This window comes from Drosophila mojavensis, unplaced genomic scaffold (assembly GCF_018153725.1).
Source record: "Drosophila mojavensis isolate 15081-1352.22 unplaced genomic scaffold, ASM1815372v1 contig_80, whole genome shotgun sequence".
Classification (NCBI taxonomy): Eukaryota; Metazoa; Arthropoda; class Insecta; order Diptera; family Drosophilidae; genus Drosophila; species Drosophila mojavensis.
In genome coordinates this window covers 14,721,831-14,744,017 of record NW_025318906.1, presented here as the reverse complement: position 1 = coordinate 14,744,017, position 22,187 = coordinate 14,721,831, and the positions used below count along the sequence as shown (strand labels likewise).

Sequence of the window (22,187 nt, the reverse complement as noted above, 5' to 3'; positions counted from 1 at the left end):
CATAAGGTTCGATTAGCGTATATATGTTGTACTGTATACACGAAAAAACTATAGATTAAACAAATTAGCAAGGTAAACAATTCGAAATTTTTATGATTATGAAAAAAAAAAAAAAAAAAAAAAAAAAAAAAAAAACATTAAATTGGAAAAATTTCAGGAACTGATTTTATTTTGAAATGATGCTGTATCCTTATTTGTGGCTTATTTTTGGATCTCTGTATATGTACATATGTATGTAGCTTAACATTTGAGATTATATTTTTATTATATACATACATATAATTTCGAAGCATTTTTAGCCAGTGTATTTCTATCAATATAGAATTGTCGCAATGGTATGTATATAGAACTGTGCTGAGCGAGCGGAGTTGAGCATGTGAAAGGCTAGAATCTTTCGTATTAACTAGATAACATCTCCTTTAGATCAGGCAAATGTCAAGCAGAGCGTCTTTTAGATAATTTGTAGACAAAGACAAATTGTTTTCATATATTATATGTATATCCCGGTAAGGTAGATTTTATTATTTGCAAGGTATACTTGTCTAGCATATAGATATTGTCACAAGAGCTTTCGGGCCCATCATAATTCAATGGGAAGCGAGGGCAATGGATCACTGGAAATGCGCTTTGTTCGCGGCGAAATCTGCGCATATCTCACACTCTCTCTATGAGGCAGGGCTGAGCAACTCTCGTAATTGTTGAATACTTGTGGTGAGGGCTGGGCGGGTGCATCGACTTGCGGTATTTTATCAAATGTTATATATGTCGGAATAACTTCGTAAACATTTTGATTTATATAGCTGTCGCTGCTGGCCACGCTCTCCATTGAGTTGCGCCGCGGTAAAAATGAGCAGAGCCTGTGTAAGTAGATATAATAGATATGGAAGCAAAGGAATTGTCATGAAATAATTGGCAAGCAAGCAACGACTTTAGGATACCCTGTACTGAAAGAGTAACACATTTCTTACCTATGTTGGCTGCATTGTGTCATAGACTTTTCCTTATAATGGAATTTCTGAGCTGCTTTTGAGCGGGGTAAGACGATTATTTCGTCCGAGTTATGTTTGGGCTTGACGATGCGTTTGCTGCCCTTTAGCCAACCTGGTTTCTTCTTCAACACCAAATACATGGACATAATGCCAATTAACATGAAAACAACGACGCCGAGCACCATTAAAGAAATACCCTGTAATAAATGGAAAATATTATTAGGTAAATGAAAAAGTAGTAGAGATTTAAGCTCTAGCAGATATATGATATATAAAATCAATCGATCGATCAATAATATATATAAATATTTAAGTTTTGCTTAATTCATTAAAAAGCCAAAGATAATACTATACTGAATATTTTCCTCCATTTTTTAATCATCCTGGTATTTAAAAATATTAATAAGGGATATAGGTAAATATAAAATATCATTTCTGATTCACTCACCTTGGCCAGCATCCTTTTTGGCGACCAGGAATTATAGTATGTATTCAGATTGCTTCCAACCTTCACGGACTTGCAGCTGAAAGGCGAGACGGTGTTGTGGCCATCCACGACCAGGCAGAAGGTGTACGCTGCATTTGGTGCGAGGTTTGTGACAATCGTTTGCATAGGAATGGTGAAATAGCAGCCCAGACCGAACTCATCTGGCAGCATCTCCATCATGTAGTATTCCTTCGTTGTCTTCGAGAACCAAAAGGCACCAACAGAGCTCTGACTGTCGCTCTGCTCCACGGTAATTTTCACAGTGACTCCGCCAAAGTATGTGGGAATGAAGTCTATTTGCGGCCATTTGACATTATTCGTGCTAGCCGAACACTTCATGGGCACGAGCTCGCTGGGATTAATAGTTGAGGCTGTTGAGATTGATGGCAGGAAGTTGTACTCGGTTGTTGTGGTTGGAGTAGGAGTAGTCCTCAAAGTTGTCGACTTGGAATTCGCCTCTGTCATTGTCTTAGTACTTGTCGTAGTCGTCGTCCTGGTAGTTTTAGTAGAAGTAGTTGTCCACAATAAAGTTGTTGTTGTTGTTGGTCTCGTGGTCGTCGTTGTTGTAATCATTGGCGGAGGTGCGGTATTACCAGAATCATCTTCACATATACGTTCATCGAATACCGTATAGTTTACAAACTTATCTGGCGAGGCACAAATTATATCATATTTGTAGTTTTGATGAACAAAGATCTCGTCCATTTCCTGCTTCAGTTGGCAATCGCAGTGCCAGTTATTGTTGTTAGCGTAAATTTTTAAATTAGTCGAAATCTTTTGTATACCGAATATTGTTTTTGATATTGTAATAAGTTTATTGTGTGATATGTCCAATAATTGCAAGTATTTCATGCCTGCATAGGGAAGAAAATGAGTTTATTAATGGAATAAAGGTTTGTTAAAAAGGTATTGCGAATTTTTTTTTTTGGTTGATGCAAAAGGAATCAGTTATGAATCAGTTAAAAACGTATTTTATTAATCCTCGAATAGAAAATTCGTAATACCATTAAAAATATCTCAAGGCATATAGAAAACAAAGTTTGGTTTTTACCTTGAAATATATAGCTGGGCAAATACAGGATATTCGAGTGGGACAGAATGAGTCGCTCGACCATGGTTAGTTTCTTGAACGTGTCTTCAAGTAGTTTATCGGCAAAGTTGTTGTGGCTGAAGTCTGCATGGACGAGGGCACCTAGATTGTGTCCAATGCCTGTTACATTGTGTATACAATCGATGCCAACCTCCAGCGTAAGGTACTCAATTTGGAATACCACATTGTCCAAGAAATCGGGATATATACTATCCAAATTCCCATTATGTTGAATGATTGTAATTTCCTTCAGATCTGATGAGATGTTGGTCAAAACTTCCTTATTTAATTGCTCCAGTTGAAGTTCCTCGAGCATGATATGATAGAATATGCCACCACCGAAGGCTCCGCTCTGAATGTATTTTATATTTGAGATGCCCAAATATATCATTTTGATCTTGTTAGTGTATGTGGACAAGAATCCGACTGGCAATAAATCATTAACAAATTCATAGTTGTACAGATACAACTCGTCAATGATATCACACGAAAGGTTCTAGAAAACAATTTGATTCGGCTGATATTATGGAAAGGTGATTAATGAGCTCCACTTACATTATTTGAATTCGATAAAGCTTCCGATATATCATCCGCAATATCTTCCTGCCGCCCGCTGGAGCAAATAAGTCTGCACTGAACTTGGATGCATCTTGGCGGCAAATAATCTATGATCTCCGAATGATCCAGAAAAAAACTGAAAGAAATATATAGATATATTAGATGTTATATTGAACGGATTATAATACACATAATAAAAGTATCAAAAAATATATTTAAAAAAAAATACAGTTATCATATTGTATTCCGATTATGCCTTGCTCTATAACAAATCCATCAATAGTTAATTACGCCGTTTCAACGGGTTTCACTTCTCATGATAAACGTTGCAAAAATCCATATAAAAAGTGCTTCCAATTTTGCGCATTTTTCGAACAGCATAAACAAAATACAATAAAATGTTATCAAAATAAATCTAGTTATATGTGCACGATGCGTGCCACATCATAAAATCATTTATCATTTTATCACATTTGAAGATTAGGGCACATAAGAGAGTCCTAGACTAACAAATACCCTGTTATAGGAATACATTATTATAAAACAATATTGTAAATCGTTTCTAGATTTCCGTTTTAGACTTTGATTATATCTTTTTTGCTCTTCTAAAGTGTAATGCTGCTCTATTCATGCAAATCCGAAAAGTATTCATATATATACGTATTTATAATTCTCATTCAAATAGATCTATCTATGGTAATTTCTGCAATGCTGAGGAATCGGATTAAGACACAACTAAATAAATAGAAAGTTTTCAATCAAATGTTATTTATGATTAATGCTCACATATTAGCATTACATAGGCCAATTGAACCAATTATATCCGCTATATACCCTATCCAATTGCTGCAGTGCATAAAATCAATCAATAATTCTGGTTATATAGATTATTATTATATTTTTATACGGTACCTGATATTTTGTAAAACTTCCTTGTACTTGTTGATTGTGTGATGTATATATAAATTACCATTTTTCGATTGCGGCTGCTGAATATAGTGAATTTCCTGGGCAAGTGTCGAGAAGTTAGCCCAGACATGGAATAGGTAGAATATGATCAAGGTTTTCGATTGACAGAGCCCCAGCATAAGCATAACAGAGAACTTGATGGATCGAGCTGAGATTGTTTCCTGTAGTATTTAGCCAAATATTGGGGCTATATGGCGACTCGAATAGAAAGGTATACGTTTTATTTGTATAGTGTTTCATGAGCAAGCTATTCGAACTAGTTTTAGTCGCGAGCGCCAATGGTTAACTGAATACTAAATACTCGATAATGCCAGCGCTAATGCCATAACAATATTCCTATCACATATTTAAGTAGTTCGTGTACTCCACGAGGCGATATCAGCTACAGGTGTATTGATTTTCTGATCCATTAATATGACAGCCGAATTGATAGCAAAATCACCCGTCTGGGTTTTACTGAGAAAACAAAACAGAAAAATCTAAACTAACATAGATACATAATGTACTCCACGAAGCTACCGAATTTGTTGTAGGTATTGTTCAGGTGTTTGGGTGATTCAATACATAGGCATAGTGAGAGCTGTTTCATTTTTTATTAACTAACTGAAGTTGTTGATACATATATAAAATTAATATTATAATTAATATAGAATTAATTATTATTATATACATTTTATATAAATATAACAAAATCATATTTAATTTACATAATTTCGATTTAAATCTTTAAGAAAACAGTTTCAATAACTTCGAGGATTGGAAAACGTTGGCACAGCAAATACATTTGAAGGCGTCAAGCCTAGAAACCTAGTTAACAAAAAGTTGACAAAATTCCAGATAGTTCTTGGCTCAAAAAATATATAGATAGCTATATAGAATATAAAATATATATGTTATACATATGTATATTTTCATATTTGAAATTTATTTTTATTTATATTTAAAAAATATTTTGATTTTTAAATATTATTTATACATTTATTTTGATATATTCATTTATATATATTTAAATATGTATATTTTCTGTATATATAAACATACTTTCATAATAGGTATGTATATGCATATATATATTTTTGAAATCCCTGCTAACTGTACCGCATTCAAATTTGTTTTGCAAACTTTTCACACGATAAGGGTTGCAGATCCATGGTTAGGGAATTTTTGGAATTGCGCTTGGGCAATGGTGGTGGCGTGTTGGGTCTGTCGACACCCTCACTAAGTTTACGGCTTTCATTGAATTTCATCGGCATCTCATATTCCATGGCCTGTGCATTACTAATGCTAGTGAAGCATTCATCAAAACATGTGGAGGACGAACTCACGCTGGCCGAGTTGGGTACCTTAATGTCACTTGGCTCGGTGAATACATCAGATGTCCTGCTTGAGTGAAGTAATATATAATATTATCAACATATTTCTTAGGCATGAATGTAGCAAACTTACTTTTCAGCGCCAGTTCGAAATGAGCACTTGTCCTTTTTGAACGAGGTTTTCATATATTTCGATTCGGTTATAGTTGAGACGAAACAAGTTTTATCCGATTCCTTGATGACGACAACATTCTTGGAGCCCTCTAGTAGATTGGGAAAGGACTTGATGCCCAGATAAGCAAATACAGCTCCGAATACAATCGACATGAAAAATATTAGGCAAAGCATTCCAATCGTAAACTGTTTATCGGTCTCAACCTCAATGACGTCATCCATTTCATTGTGAACAAGGGGCAGCGGGATATGCAGGGGCTGGCAGAAGAGCGGAGATACAACCACCTGGTTCTCCGCCATCATGCAAAAGGTGTAGGTGTGATTCTGCCTCAGCGGATCGGTAACCAAATAGGGATCTTCGTAGAGCATACAATTATAGTCCCTTGACGATGGTGTGGGATCGAAATATGTTTCGGTATTTTCGTGTTCGGTAAACCAGATAATGTTAAGTCTAGAGGATACATCATATCCATCTATCGAGGCGCGCACAGTGTAATTTTCCAATATTTCCAAATCTAGATCATAGGTGGGTGGTTCAAAAACAAAGTGTTCAAATGCCGAAAATTCGGAGTTTTTTGGACTATCATTAGTTACATATCGCTTCTGGCGATCTTCAATCGAATCCTCGCTCTCTGTTATAGCGATAGGCTTCGAGCAGCTGAACTGAAGTATCGCACCATAAGGAATTGTTGGTTTTGCCTCATTATTATTATTATTATCGTTTGATGCTTTGCCATCATAATCTGTTGGGGTCTGATCTATTGGGTCGGTAACCTTGTCAGTGTCATCGTCTGATGTATCACAGCCCAGTTCTTTGGTAGTGAGCTCATCAAAGTTTTTGCCATACAGTTTCAATGGCATGCGACAGTAGGGAGCACTTATAAAATAACTTTTCCTTTTGTTATAGAACTCGATCATAGACCGTAGCTGACAAGTGCAGTTCCAGTTATTCGGCTCGACATCGAATAGTCGTAGATTTTTACCCAGACCCAGCGAATCCGCATTGAAATGCGTCAACAAATTATGCTTCAGGTCGACTAAAATCAGCTTTTGTGCAATGTGCTCAAAGGCCGAATCTTCGATTGCCGTTATCTGACAGTATTTCAGATATAGATAGGTAACATTCGGAGTGGCGATGAAGATGTTCTTGGTCAGTGGGCCACTAAAGTTGTTGTAGCTCAAGTCCAGGTGCAGCAATTTGCCCAAATAGATATTCTCGAAAATATTCGAGCCACTCTTGAAATTGATGCCGCAATTCATTCTCAAGTGGGTCAACGTCAGCTGAACGGGCTGCAGCAGAGCCAACTGAATGTTGGGCACTTTGAAGTCGATCTCAAACTTCTTCAACGAGTAGAGGCCCAACAGGGCTCCATTGCTCACTTCATTCAGCTTCAGGTCCAGCCAAATCATGTGCAGCACCTTCGAAAACATTGGCGCATCGAATGCTCCGCTCTTGATCTTTGTCAATTCACTTTTGATCAGCGCTATACGCAGCACTGTCGCATTCGAATCAATCCAATTGTCGGCTATATAGTTCTGACTTTGATTCGTTACGATCAGCGAGGTAATCACTTCACATTCGCTTCCACTCATGACGGCAGCTGCATCGGCATAAAGATCTACATTTTGCGAGCACTCGATGCGACAGGTGTCCTCATAGCAGCCTCCGCCTTCTGGCCCACCTGTAATGAGTCTGTAAGTAGTAATTGTTTAATACTATTTTTAATTTATATAATTAATATATCATTTCACCCAAGGAGTTCAGCTGATGAATCTAGCTCATTGCTCTCTTCTATAAAACGACCCAAGGCAGCTTCCATGTTGTGGACATCTTCAGCCGGACTACACTCGCTTTTTAGCCGAAATACAATATATATAATTAACGCTATTATTAATAGCCCCATGCATAGAGTCAATAAAAGTCGCGATAATATTTTCGTGCTTAGATGTTCCACATTTTTGCGTTTTGATTTTTTGGAGCTGAAAGTAAAATTGTAATTTGAGGAAATCATGAAAATGAGAATGTATACAACTGTATATCTGGATGATTTATAATATATGGGTTCTTACTAAATCTGTAATTAATTCTATTAACTGTCATAAGTAAGTTTTATTCATTCAACTCCTATACATATTAATTTACAAGAATTAATTACATTCTTCAAAATTAAATTAGGTAGATCAAGATATATTTATAACTAATTGTTAAAGATTTACCGCAATGCATCGCAATCTGTGATGCTATTTTTATTCTCCATAGAATTTGGTTCCATCTGCGTTTTATTTAATTTAATTTATTTTTTTTTTTTGGCAAAGCAGCTAAAGAACTTTAACGCGGCTGTCAAGCCAAACCCAAACTGATTAATACAATATTGACAACACAGCATTTGCATTTGCCTTTCGGCTTATCGTTCACATAAACTAGATATATTAGTATATATGCATATGTATGGGTTGATAATGAAAATACTTATTCATATGACCAATCAATAATATTATTGTTTTGATAACAACAAATATTATATATAAGTATGTCTATTCTATATCAGCATAAATAATTTGTGACTGATTAACTAATTATTCTATATATAGTAGGTGTAAAGATGATTTTAATGTGGGTTTTTTTAGCACAGCGATTAGTTCTGGAAACTTGAAAAGTCAGAGTTCAAGTGGACTTTTAATATAATAATACTAAAGATTACACGAATATGCGCAGCTAGTACTTGGCAGTTTAGTAGAAAAATATATGAATACATCTCGAAAGTACTTTTTATTTTATTTTATTCATAACATTACAAATTACAAATAAATAAATACATTTCATTTAATAATAATAATAATAATAATAATAAATTAAAATTATAGAAATACGATTAGATCTTAGTAAAGTTCTTCATACACCTCAAAGGATTCATAGGTATATGTATTAGGAACTGTGGATATTTTGTTTTTATGCACGGATGGAGGTATGGATGGTGCACGTTCTATGGGTGGTACATTGTACTTATTCGATCCTCCTCGATAGAGTTGGGCTTCTTCTAAGTGTCGGTAGTAAGATGCATATTCGTGGATGCTGCCATTCGGATTGGCATAGCTATTCAAATTAAAGAGAAATGATATATTAAATATTGTAGCATACTTTGTGGGGCATATTTAGCCCAACTTACCGTATGGCATCGTAAGCCTCCTTTTCGTATTCTCTTGGCAGCAGAAGCATTGTATTTGACTGTGATGTCGGGCGCAGCAGCCGTTTGCTGCCCCAAAGCCAGCTCGGGCGCATCCTGAGAATGGCGTACACAGCGAGTACACCGAGAGCTACACTCAGTAGTATTCCAAAGATTGCTGAAATTATTATCGAAACACTGTTTCTCTCGAACCACAATCGCTGCCAGAGACAAGGCCTTGTGCGATGCGAACGGCAATTAAATGGAGAAGTCGTATTTATGTCTATAATCAGACAAAATACGTATGAAGTTCCGCAATTTAAGTCATTAATCTGTAGCATTTTCCTATTCAATTCATCAACTGAATTGCCATTATCAATCTGACGTTTATCCATGGTATTAGAAAAGTATACGATGCTCCAGACATGCGCCTTAAATTGAGACAAAATCACATTGACCGTACTCTCGGAATCATCCACAATTGTCATCTTTGCATTGTAGGCAATGGCATGGCTGCCGAGACTCTCCTTCTGGGCATTCACACAAACGATATCGTCATAGAGCAGAGAATTTTCATCGTTCTCTGATTCAGTTGTCACTGGTATATCCCATGGAGTGTTCGAGTCAGATGCTGTGTTCTGAGTCGTCTCAGTGATCCATGTGCTTGGTTCAGTTGTCGGTGGTTCTATTGTGGTTGGTGCTATTGTGGTTGGTGCTATTGTGGTTGCTTCGGTTGTAGTTGTGGTTGCTTCAGTTGTTGAACTAGTTGTTCTGACCGGAACTTGCTGCTTAGCTGGAGATTGCGTAGTTGTTGGCGTTGTTGTCCTGGCCGGAGCTTGTTGGTTAGTTGAAGATTGTGTGGTTCTTGACGTTGTTGTTGATACTATTATAGTTTCGTATGTCGATTGTATATCTTCAGTGGTGTCATATGAATCACCTAGAGTATTAGCATCACTAATCAATTCCCGTGTTTTTCTTACAGACTCGACGCAAGGCTTTATGTTTAAGAGCTCAAACAGATCCACATTGGCATAGCTACAATCCCAATTATTAGCCGCAAGATTAAGCTTTATACTACCATCTCTTGCAGCTAATATAAACTGAACACTCAACTCTGTTAGTTTGTTGCCACTCAAGTCCAGATATCGAAGTTCGTTACTCAGATCAAAGTGAATACTTCTCAATCGACAATTCGCCAAGTTAAGATGCTCTAGAGCTGGCATATGCTCAAAAGCCTGGTTTTCCACGATTTCTCCGATATTATTTCCGCTAAGATCTAAGACCTTTAAATGTTTATAAACTACTTGGCCAAAGAAATATGTAGGCTCATAGATTTTTCTCGTATAGGGCAGATTTATCTTTACGGATCGTAGACTGTGCGCCACGGGCAACAAAAGTCCTTTACATCTCAAAGATTTTCTCTTATTGATCAGTGTAAAGTTGGAGAGATGTAAGAGGCCTCGAAGTGTTTCATTCGTGAGTTTCTTCAGTTTGGTATTAATTAATTCCAGATTTTGTAGCTTGTGCAAACTTTTTTGATCAAAGGCGCCGTCAACTATGTGCCTCAGTCGACAATTGTTTAAGATTAGGCTCTGCAATGTATATTCGCCGTGAACTCTATTTCTCGTGATAACGCCATTTGGGAAATTAAAGTTCTCAAGGCGTAAAGTTATATGATCCCGGCAATCTGTTTTATTCATGGCATGGCTGAAAATTAGTTGAACTAAATTTTGATTGTAGATTGGCACAAAGTTTCCATGAGACGTTGCCCTTGACAAGGTCCTTGCACTGTCCTCATCAGGATCATATGAGAAATCTATATTGCAGATTATTAAAAGAATAACAAAGGCAATTGCAGCTGGCTGCATTATGTACTTCAGCCACTGGGCTTTCCGTGGTTGATAGAGATGTTCGCGTTGCTTTCCAGCTTCATCGTTTTTCAAATCAAATGATTTGGACTTAAACATTGTACTGAATATTAAATGCGATGCCGATTGCCGTCAACCTTTCAACTTGTCCACATGACACTAAACAAGATTCCCAATTGAATGGTTAATTTATCAAATTAGTCAAGCCTATTATCAGTGATGAGGCTTATTACGCATTATAATTATTATTATTCAAATCAGATTGATTAGATAACAGAATTGCCGGAGAGCATTTGTATAGATATGTATTGTAATACAGTATATTGATATGAAGTCAAGCACAGCATAATTAATGGTAATCAATACAATTAGCTTTAATTAGTCCTTATTAATTCAATACATAATAATCGCATTATATATATTCATATGAAAATTTTAGATTTGAATAAGTAGTCAAATTTAAACAAACGGACATTGAAGTCGATCGTAGACTTATTCGATAATTCAATATAATATTGTACAAAGAATAATCGATAGTTTAATACTAACATTTAAGTGATTCCACATTTTTACGATAATTTTATGCCCAGTGAGAAGCGCTAGTTCATATAATTCTATTGTTTTTTTTTAAAGGCAGAGCTTGCAAAACTGTAACATTTCATTTTTCTATGGCGATTATTTAGTATATATCGATTACAAAGCATTGGTATTTGCAACAAGAAACCATCTCCATTGTTTTCTTTGTTCTCTCATCTCTACTTTCGTCTACATTATTGCTAGAAATAGTCATAAAAACAAACAATTTGAGAAGCCGAACATATCGAATAACAAAGCAATTTATTTTAATTGAAAGTACGCTGAAAACTACGTTCTGAAGAATCTAGGCCCAACCGTCATATGTTCGGCTAACACACATAGACTCGAAGGTATGTATTTAATTGCAATTGTATATATGTTCATATGTATACATATGTCGAAATTGCAGACTATTTAAGATACACAATAAAATATACAAATAGGGGGTGAGCTTAAAAAAGATATCATTAATTTCAAAGTTCAAAAAATGTTGTCATTTAAAGTAAATTACATTTTCCTATGAACTATATGTCTATAAAGGCGGACGACTGAGCCGGCTCCTCACAGCACCAATTATCAATTATTGAAACCTTACATTTCTAAGATAAAATTAAATTATCTATCAATTTTTCTTATCCATATATTTCAGAGTAAAAATGCCTACAAATCAATGGCTACACGGCTATTTCTCAAAACTAAATCCGCTGGCCGAGAAGATAGCGTTTGATATGAGCGAAGTGATTTCTGCCTATGATCACGTTTGGCTAACCCTAACTCCAGCTGAGCAAGAAAATATCTTGAATGATACCATTATAAAACCGGAAATAACTATAAGATATTATAACAACTCGTTAAGCTCGAGTACACAATCGAGTACCCAATCTCGCAAAGACTCGGATCCTCGATCAAACAAGAAAAAGGCGACAAAAGGCCAGAAGAATTTAATATATGGATTCGATAGATTGAATCTATGTACATTTATTCAACAAAACGTCGGCCTAAAGATTCTCCATGACGAAAACATTGGCGACTATCGGGATGAGCATTCATTTCCATTTAGTTACAAAACCAAATCCCAAATGAATCTAAACGAACTTGGAATATGCAAAATTGTTTCAATAGCAAGTACACCGAAAAGGATCCCACCGCTTCAAGTAAAACCTATTCAAGAACCTAAAGCTCAGCCAGAGCTTAAAACAGAGCCGGAACCAGAACCAGAAGCAGAACGAGAAAGCGTTTATCAGAACCAAATAAAATCGCCATCAGGGAGGGAGGAGGAGGAGTCTAGGAATAGTAATATAAATAAGTGTACGGAGCCGATCAATTTGATTGCCGTTGAGAAGTTAAATCTACTATCGAATTTCGGATCTAAGAACACTTTGTTAAGCGTGTCAACTGATTCAAACGATTCCGAAAATGACACCAAAGATCAGCACTCCGAAAACAGTAAACTATTGCCAGAAAAAGTGCAAATGCCTAAAGGATTTGATTTCCTAAGTAACTGGTAGCCTAATCGAATTTTTGTATGCATTAACCGTAACTATACATATATCCTTACCTTTACAAAAAAAAAAAAAACAATTCAGTCTGAATTTATCATTAGATATTATCACACACCGTTTTTATAAAAGAAGCCATGTTTGGCATAATCTTATTAATAAATAAACACACACTGCTTTATAAAAATATATTTATATATAATAAATATATAACATCAACTTAAGAATACACATTTTTTCATAAACTCTTCTAGCAGATCTTTAAATACGAATTTTGTACCTAAATGAAAGCAGTTTAATATATTAAATATATGCATGATGTACAGTATTTTTTGTTTAAAGTATTGTATTTCGCTCCCGCTGTAAAGCTGAAAGCTTTGTAACTTCAATAAGCTCACACAATATTTTGAGTTTAAAACAATACAGCCACACTGACAATCAAAACCAAAAAATCGTTTTAATTTGATTTAACTAAATATTAAGAAATAAATTTTACAGGAAGCGTTAACATAAAGACACTAGACCAAGTAAATTACCCTAAATATATTATACGATGCCATCATGCTAAATAAAGTTTTTAATTAAATCATTTAAATAATAAAGGATGCTATAAATTTTGTTTGTTGCCCGCGAAATTTAAAATCAAATTATAGCTTTTGAACCCACATCAATGAAAAATATATTCAAAATTTAAGATGAAAATGTCCATCTGTGCTTGACAATGTTTTTATTATTGAATACAAAATCTAATTAGTTTTTGTTGCCGTCTGTTTCAGATCATTGAATAAATAGACAAATAGACAAAATATTCATTGCTAATTGAATTAGCTAGATGAGAGCGTACAATTATAGAATTTGGCAATGTTTCGCTATGAGGCCCACATTGCTACGAAAACCGCTAGATTATTGCCCCACAGCACGTGAGTGGAAACGTGTTCTACCGAAACAGAATGATTGCAATTGTATTTATTTTTAAACTACAACTAAAAATACATAGCAAACGCCGCCAAATGCTATAGCGCCGAACTATTCCAACCCCTTATATGCGAGATTATAATTGTTTTATGATGTTTGTCAAAGCGAATGTACACACATATGTAATAGGCTATTATAACATATTAATAAAACTATACTTTTATTTATTTTTGTGCTATTTTATAATAGAAATTTATAATATTTTTTTTATTATTATTCATAAGATTTTTTTCTATTTTCTATTTTGTTTTTTGTTTTTAAATATTTATATTTATATATTATTTTACTTTATCCTATTAATATATAATTAATATACTAATTAAAATTAAAAGACTAAATTTATGAAAATATTTACTTTTAATTTATCAATTATTTCATATTATTAATATATTAAAAATATAAAATTTTTATATTTTTATATAGCTATAGGTCTATTTAGTTCTAGTACAATAGCGGTACTACCAGATTCGAATTGTTGCCTTATAGTCGCTTGTGGCTGAAATCCAAACGATTCGCATATTCATAAAATGGACAGAGCTGGGTCACTTTTGCCAGAGAGAAAAACTACAATTTAAATAGAATTAGTCTAGTGGCTTGCTCTTGACCACAAAGTACTGAGAGGTGTATCTGTGTGTACATCCACTAATTAAATGGATTTATAGTTGTTTATCTTCAATGAGTTCATATATATATATTCATATACATACATATATCTACATTTGTATATATAGTATGTATGACAGCAAGTGTAGCATCAGCTTTACTCAGATCAATCATTCCCCAAGCATTTAGCATATTTAAAGAGCATTTAATTTTTAATTTATATTTTCACACATTTACGCATTTGTTAATTTTAGTTTTTTTGCTGTTATTTTTTTTTCTTTTTTTAAATAAATTGTAGAACATTTTCGCGCCCTTTTAACAGGCTGATTTATGTGGGTAGATTAGTTTTATGTTGTACAGCATAGGCTGTCTGTTGACAAATGGTTGAGATTTGTAACTTTTTGTATTGATGTATGTATGTATATGTGCATCTTAAGTATGTATGTATATATCTAATGAAAATAAAAGAATGAACGGGCTGATTCTTGTTGCCCATTGATCAATTGATTTCGAATTATTTTAGGTTTACACGTTGAAGTTTGTACACTACGTAGAGGATCAGTCTGTGATTAACTTAGTCAAATAGATAATAATGCAATAATATTTATGTAAATATGTAAATACTTCAGTGGAGGGAGGGAAGAACAAACTAAATGATGCTAAAGGGATGCCGTCAACTTTGGGATCAGATGAAAGTAAAAATTTGTATTTCCTGTAAATGAAAATCTGTCTTATGCAAAAATGACTGGATAACTGGATCACTGGATATTATAATAGCCTAACGTATCTACCTGCTTAAATATTTTTTTATATATTTATTGAGGTGCTGGCATTATGAATTATTGACTTGAAACATTTAATGGTACTCAAGCTCAAATATATTCTAAAGTTTACTTTAAATTAAAATAATATATATATATATATATATTTATATTTACAAAAAAATTAGTTTTGTCAGCCCTAAAATGTGGTATTTGAAGTTTAGGAACTTGTAATTCAAGCAATCTTACTTTGGATTTTCACAGCTTTCAAACTCCTCATACAGTTTATATAAATCTCAAGGACTTTTAACCGCTTTCAGCCTATGCAGGGTATCTGTTCGTCAGAGACACTCGACTATACCTCGCACTTACTTGCTTTGCGTTGCAGTCGCTTACGATCATTTCTTTGCCGTGACGATTTATAGTGGTTTTTCATCGTCGACGTCACAGAAAAACGCTTTCACGCCATTTTGCGCGCAGCGAAATCAATTCGGTTCTACTTACTTATGAATACGTGTGCATACGTATGTGGGAGTGTGCGTGTGTGTGTGTGTGTGCATGTACACATGTACATATCCATAAATATCCATACACATATACAGATGTCAGAGATACGCGAATGTGAATGTTGACGTGCATGTGTCGCTACGTGTGAGTCCGATTTATGAATGTTTCCGTTCGTGTGCCTCCATCATCGGTTTGACTTGGTCCAGTTAGTTCAGTTCTGTCATTTAGATCAAACACCAAAAGTTTCCGCGTTCCGAATTAATATTTTTCGCCAAGATAACATCAATTCTACCATTTTCGGACCGAGCATAAAAATAAATCCACTTAAAAATGGGTAACACAACGATGGTTAGTAAATATTAAAGCAATTTTTTCTAATGAGAATATAATACAAATTAAATGTGATTTTTGAAAAAAAGTATTGGTTCTTGAATGGACAAAAACTACATATTAATAAAGTATATTACTCCACAAATATATTCAAGTTGTCCATACTTTATTCATTACACTGAAATAAATCAATATATACCGGTTTAGTTCTCTCCAAAGATGTTTCAGTTCTCGTATTGTAATCGGTAATAAAAAAATGCATCTCATGAAGGTCTCATGGTTTTCTGAGTTCGCATATAATGCAGTTTCTATTAGTAATGGATCAGTTCTATAATAGTTTATTAAAGTATTTCTAATAAATAATTGTTTCATAATAGAATGTTTTCGTGGAATATACGTGCAGTATATTTAGTTTAGTATTTTTCAAGTTCAAGTCGAAGATTTAGTTTCTTTTTTTTTAACTTATAAAAATAGTAATCAAACATGGCGTATCGTATATCGTAAACTCAATCAACTTCATGGAAAAGGTGTACCGAATGTGGAGTCTGTTGTATAAATAAGTCTGGGACTTTAGGGTCATTAGGTCATAGTTAATATCAACGGATTAATGGTAACAATTGATCAAATGGTGGAATGAATTTGATGAAAAATGAATTGGAAGTGAAGCATTCGCTGTGACGAGCTGATTAAGGTCATGTCTAATTGACGAATGATACTAAAAAGGAATTCATATCCCTTAAGAGATCAACAGAAAACAATACAAAATCGTTATCGTACATATTAATCATAATAATAAACGAATAAAAAATGATTATAACAGATATACAATATATACATTATACATTATAGATATCTCTATATATATATAGCTTTATCTATACATTAAAAGAAATATAGATATAAGATATATTTCGAAAGGAATGCATGAATCTATCTCAATATTAAAATGCGGAAATTGCAACAACCCAACAGCTTTGACCTCACTTCGATATTTAGTGATACTGATACTGACATTAGGCAGTTATATGATAAGTATGTGATCATATATGTATGCTCAGTTGCTGAGTTTATGCAATTTCTGCATTTTGACCTAAATTCATGCATTTCCTTCAGCACTTATCACTTGTATATATACAGGGTATGTGCAAGTTAAGCACAGTTGAGTACAGTACTCTTTTTTTTTTTATTATTTATGGCCTAATAGTATTGTAGTTTCTTTTATATGATATTTATATATATTTTTTTTGTAAGCGGCGCAACTAACAATAAAATGATATTTATACTAAATCACATAATGAAAACGAGCATATTAGTTTTCAATTATTTAAGCCTTTTCTTTGTCAAGGCAGAAATAATGTAAACAAATGTAAAGACGATAGCCATAACAATAAAATATATAGATTTACTCTGATTTACACTGCAATTGAATGAATCGCATTTTGTCTTTCCTCGAGCTGTGGCGCCTGGGCATACCCGTCAGCATATTAAGTACTTATTTATGATAAACCTACACATATGCAGCCACAAAATGCATCAAAATACATTTTTCTTTTAGTTATAAATAAATGGTAGGACAGAGACAGAGCCAGCGACAGAGCAAGAGAGATGGGTAGAGACTGAGGGAGAGAGAGGGCATCGAGACAAGCACCTTCAATGCGAAATTCCTGAAATGCGACAAGCAGCAGCAGCAGCAGAACAGCCCGACAGACAAATATGCAAAGTTTTTGATTCAACTCATATAGCATGTTGTTGTGTTCGTGTTTCTATTCATTCAGGTAAATCGACTAGAACTTGTGCCTGTTGCCCCCTCAGCCGCTCCATCCTCTCACCTGCCCATCTCTTGATCTGCTGCCACCTTTGCGAGAATGACTTTTCGCGTTTGCGCTTTGGCCAAAATTATTCCTTCACTTACATCCAAGCAGAAACAGCAGGAGGTTTTGTTGTCTGAGGCAGTGACAGTTTAGCTGCAGCGACTTCAAGGCACGTGTTGGCTTTCCTCAATCTACATTTTGATTGTCTCTTGTCTCGCTGGCAGTGGCTGTGATACAGGAGCATCTAGCAGAGCCTTCTCTAATTATTCTTACATTGTTGATCCTTCAGTTGGTCTTCTCTCTGTGTGTGTGTGTGCGCGCGTCTGTAATTTAATTTGACCAGAAAAGCTATTATCACTGGAGATCGCTTACATCGAATAACTATAAATCAGACATCATGTGTGTAAGTTGATAAATTAATAATCGTGTGTGTCTTCGAATATAAAAACTGGAGTCCCTTAAAATGAAGATGAGGAAAAAAGACTGAGGCTGTTTATAAATTCGTTTCTGATTGATTTACGAATATACAAAGTTCCAGTCGCAACAATGTTGGTATAACTATTACCAAATTCAATATATAGACATTCACCAAAAAATTTCAAGACGTCAGAAGTGTTTCCAAAACAATTTTGATATGCAATCTTTTTATGTCTTCAGTCATACCTAATTAAAAAGTGCTATAGACGGAAAAAGTCTTTAAAAACCAAATCAAATATCATATCGAGTAAATATTGGTTGTTCTATTAATTTGATCCTCATAAGAATTTTACATTTTTATAGCTTAGCTGCGATGTTTTCTAATATTTTTTGTTGGTGCAATTTTTGTTTTAAAGATATAAAACGAAATGTATCATATAATATAAAATGGGCTACCTAAATAGGAATGGAAAAAAACAAAAAAATTTGATCACATCCTTAAAAATGGTTAATTCTCTTAAATTTTTTGACTTAAAGATACTAAATTATTAAGCTGCACTCCTAGAGTGAAAAAATTAATTTGATTAATCATTTTGCTAGAGATAAAAACTTTGTAAAAAAATAAAACTTAAAAGTTAAGATCTTTTAAAAATGTTCAAGCCATTTGTAAGGTATCTCCTAGTCGGACACTTACATCTTGGCTACAGCTAAATTGCATATTTATTTACTTGATTTGCAATCTGCTCTTTATACAATAAACTAATTATATAACAGTTGTGATAAATGAAACGCCAGATTGTATTCAATTGATCTATAATTAGATTTATGCATAAAACAAGAGCAAATCCGATTAAACAAAATTAGAATAAGAAAATATGATCAAATTGTCTTGACTGTATTTTTCTTATATTTCATTGCAGGACGAACTAACAAAGGAGCAAATTGCACGTAAGTCGATTCATTGTGAATCTCATTGTGAATGAATTAATACAATTTTCTTATTTGCCTTTCACTTTTCAGTGCTGCGCAATGCCTTCAATGCATTTGATCCCGAGAAGAATGGATACATCAACACGGCGATGGTGGGCACCATCCTGAGCATGTTGGGCCACCAGCTGGACGATGCCACGTTAGCCGAGATCATTGCCGAGGTGGACGAGGATGGCTCGGGTCAGATTGAGTTCGAGGAATTCACGACCTTGGCAGCCCGTTTCCTCGTTGAGGAAGATGCCGAGGCAATGATGGCCGAGCTGAAGGAGGCCTTCCGGTTGTACGACAAGGAGGGCAACGGCTACATCACCACCGGAGTTCTGCGTGAAATTCTGCGCGAATTGGATGACAAACTGACAAACGATGATTTGGACATGATGATTGAGGAAATTGATTCTGATGGCTCCGGCACTGTTGACTTCGATGGTGAGCGACTGAGGGTTAGAACTTGAAATTATATGTATATTAATATTGCATTTTGTCTTTGTAGAATTCATGGAAGTTATGACAGGCGGCGATGATTAGGGTGAAGATGATGAACTGCTCACGGAATTAAATAATTTTATATATTTACAATTAGTTGTATCGGCTATAATTTGAAATCCGTCAAAATTCTAATAAAATATAAATTGATATTTAAAATTCATGTAAAAAATAAAAATTAAATCAAGTTGCAACATATTTAATATTTAATAAATAAAAAAAAGTAAAATAAAAAATAATTATAATAATAAAAAAGAAAAAAGAAATAGTAGTGAAAAAAGCGGAATTAAAAACCTAGAAATATTATAGTCTAAGTCAACATAGGCCTACACAATTTAGTATTATTTGTATAACAACGTCGAATTAGTTTCACTTTTGGTCAAATTTCATTCTTCGTCTCATTTTATACTCTTAGCAATAAAAATGTAAATTTGTAATACTCTATATAACATAATATGCGTTTCAGTCAAGCCAACAATAGCTGATAGATAAAAACACTCAAATCATCAGAAAACTAATTAAAAGTTCGACATTCAAAATCAGTCGAGTCAATTCAATCTTGTTATCTCATGCCGTTCATTGGCCAAGTCTTGATCTCTTCACCATTAAAGCTGTAATCTATTGTTTATCTATTTCCACAGATAGATATCTATTCACATCTAAAGTTGCTAATTACAGCAAAGAACTCAATCTGAGTTTGTGTAAATGTAAAATTGAGCAGAGAGGAATTGGATATCAGCATACCCTATAAAGTGAAAAAGCAGCAGGAATGATCGAGTTGTTGAATATAATATTAGATATTTTTTAGTTACGTTGGTTAGCTAGCATTTTTACCTAATAATTATTTTAAACTCATTATCAATTTCTCAAATATGTCTTCAACTAATATTAATTGGCCATATCATGGGCATTGCCACAGCTTCATATTATATTTGGTACAGGGTATATAGAACGTTTGCCTTCTAAATCGTATTGTCTACCTTGTAGTTTATTTCAATATGTATCTATTTATAGGAAGTGTATTTATATGCCCAAGTGAAAGAAAAAACGATCCATCACATGTGACTGCGTGATCAACTTTGATTATAAAGAAATAATTTGATGGCAATATCAATGGCTGTCAATCATGTGAATACAACAGATAGTTCAATGGCATATATTGATTAAGCTCTGAATCAAAATGTGATAAGAATAATCCATATAGAATATATTTCTTATGATGACACCACTCTAGGCGGATTTCCTACATGTCAGGAATAATTATGTGTTACACTCTTACAATTAATTATACCTTAGAAAAAGTATGAGTGTTTGCATGTGTATGTATATGTGTATATTGGTACATATTTATATGTGAATGGATCTTTATGGGTAAGTATATATGGGTAAGAATAAAATGACGAAGAATGTGCTAAAATAATATTAATTGTAGTCTTAGACTTATGAAGCAGTATCCTGTAAGTATAAATAAATTTTTTTGTAGCTAAATTATAATTGCCATGCAAGGATTAAATTTTTTTCTTTCAGAAAATATTAGAAAGCATTTAGTATGTAGAAAGCATTTAGTTAAGGAAAGCCAATTTGAGTTGAATTAAATTAAATATATCATAGGACATAATCAACAAAATAAGAAAAAAAATCAGTATTTGATAGAAAAAATCGATATGTTACTGAAGAGTTTATTAAGGATGATCAGGTATAGGGCACGGTATAAATCTTAAATTTATCTTATATTCATGTGCATCTCGCGCCCAGTAGATGCCGGGTAAGCAATGAAAGTATCATTTATTATTATTTAAATCAAACACATAATTCAAACAACCAATTTAGATTTTGCATAATATAAAGAAAAGGAAAGAGAAAGATAAAGGTAACAATAAAAATGATTTTCAGCAATTATTGTGACAAGTGATTATGGTAAGGTGTCAACTCTTAAGCTGTAAAATATACTTCTAATAAATGGAGAAAAATTTCGCTAATTGAAAAGATCCCAATCAAGAATAACTGAGGCCACTTTTATTAAATACATAAAATCAGAGTTTAGTTTATCAGAATATTTGTAATCTACTGAATACAAATCTGCAAGCAGAACTACGATATCACGCCAGGCGCTTGCTATTGAGAGCTTGATTTTTCTGAATCCAAAAGGATCCTCTGTTTGTTCTCTCTTTTTCTGCGCTCAATCTCACTCAATATTTTTTGCACTCATTCAGTCTTTTTATTTGCTTCTCCCTGTCTCTCTTTCGCTTTCTCTGTCTAATTGACTGTCTCTCTTTCTGTTCTATCTTCTACTCTGGCTGTGTGTCTCGTTCTCACTCTAGTTGTTTCCTTCTGGTCCTGAATGCCTTCTTTTCCCTGTCTGTTTCCATCAATATCCTTCTATTTCGGCTTCTCTCTCATATCCTTTCTCTCTTTTTTTTCCAGCTCTTTTTATCTCTCTGCATGCTCTTGTTCCTTATGCTTCTCTTTAGAAAAATTTCACTCACAGTTCAAGAAATCCTTTTCCAATGTATTCGTAAGCTCTCTAAATCTCGCTCTCAATAGAATATCTCATATTGATAACTATGGCAATCGCTGAGCGCCGCCGAGCGTCGATCCGTCGGGTCCGTCACACGGCTGCAGG

At 34.1% G+C, this 22,187-nt stretch overlaps 5 protein-coding genes across 7 annotated transcripts; 2 read left to right on the top strand and 3 right to left on the bottom strand.

Annotated features, from left to right (window-relative positions):
- Nucleotides 1-7: 7 nt before the first annotated feature.
- On the bottom strand, nucleotides 8-4,526 carry LOC6579939. Its single transcript, XM_032729877.2, has 6 exons — nucleotides 4,037-4,526; nucleotides 3,122-3,260; nucleotides 2,528-3,062; nucleotides 1,438-2,330; nucleotides 969-1,186; nucleotides 8-857 (listed from the first exon to the last, which is right to left on the bottom strand). Exons 1-6 carry the CDS (start codon nucleotides 4,216-4,218, stop codon nucleotides 581-583), a joined length of 2,244 nt encoding a protein of 747 aa, XP_032585768.1. The 5' UTR covers nucleotides 4,219-4,526; the 3' UTR covers nucleotides 8-580.
- Nucleotides 4,527-5,139: 613 nt separating this feature from the next.
- Nucleotides 5,140-8,027, bottom strand: LOC116804163. 2 transcript variants are annotated; one of them, XM_032730565.2, is made up of 4 exons: nucleotides 7,798-8,027; nucleotides 7,333-7,560; nucleotides 5,540-7,273; nucleotides 5,140-5,476 (listed from the first exon to the last, which is right to left on the bottom strand). In XM_032730565.2, exons 1-4 carry the CDS (start codon nucleotides 7,851-7,853, stop codon nucleotides 5,197-5,199), a joined length of 2,298 nt encoding a protein of 765 aa, XP_032586456.2. In that variant the 5' UTR covers nucleotides 7,854-8,027; the 3' UTR covers nucleotides 5,140-5,196. The 2 variants fall into 2 exon arrangements, with proteins under 2 accessions (XP_032586456.2, XP_032586457.2); XM_032730566.2 differs by having other exon boundaries at nucleotides 5,140-5,473.
- A 433-nt stretch (nucleotides 8,028-8,460) lies between these two features.
- On the bottom strand, nucleotides 8,461-10,926 carry LOC6579938. Its single transcript, XM_032729485.2, has 2 exons — nucleotides 8,748-10,926; nucleotides 8,461-8,674 (listed from the first exon to the last, which is right to left on the bottom strand). The coding sequence occupies exons 1-2, from the start codon at nucleotides 10,709-10,711 to the stop codon at nucleotides 8,461-8,463; spliced, it is 2,178 nt and encodes a 725-aa protein (XP_032585376.1). The 5' UTR covers nucleotides 10,712-10,926.
- A 421-nt stretch (nucleotides 10,927-11,347) lies between these two features.
- Nucleotides 11,348-12,876, top strand: LOC26527560. The gene is made up of 2 exons (XM_015163996.3): nucleotides 11,348-11,538; nucleotides 11,838-12,876. The coding sequence occupies exon 2, from the start codon at nucleotides 11,845-11,847 to the stop codon at nucleotides 12,694-12,696; it is 852 nt and encodes a 283-aa protein (XP_015019482.1). The 5' UTR covers nucleotides 11,348-11,538; nucleotides 11,838-11,844; the 3' UTR covers nucleotides 12,697-12,876.
- Nucleotides 12,877-15,742: 2,866 nt separating this feature from the next.
- Nucleotides 15,743-19,762, top strand: LOC6579937 (troponin C). Of its 2 annotated transcripts, none has more exons than XM_015163995.3 (4): nucleotides 15,743-15,881; nucleotides 19,012-19,039; nucleotides 19,112-19,507; nucleotides 19,572-19,762. In XM_015163995.3, the coding sequence occupies exons 1-4, from the start codon at nucleotides 15,864-15,866 to the stop codon at nucleotides 19,604-19,606; spliced, it is 477 nt and encodes a 158-aa protein (XP_015019481.1). In that variant the 5' UTR covers nucleotides 15,743-15,863; the 3' UTR covers nucleotides 19,607-19,762. The 2 variants fall into 2 exon arrangements, with proteins under 2 accessions (XP_015019481.1, XP_015019480.1); XM_015163994.3 differs by lacking the exon at nucleotides 15,743-15,881 and adding an exon at nucleotides 17,773-18,077.
- Nucleotides 19,763-22,187: the final 2,425 nt, after the last annotated feature.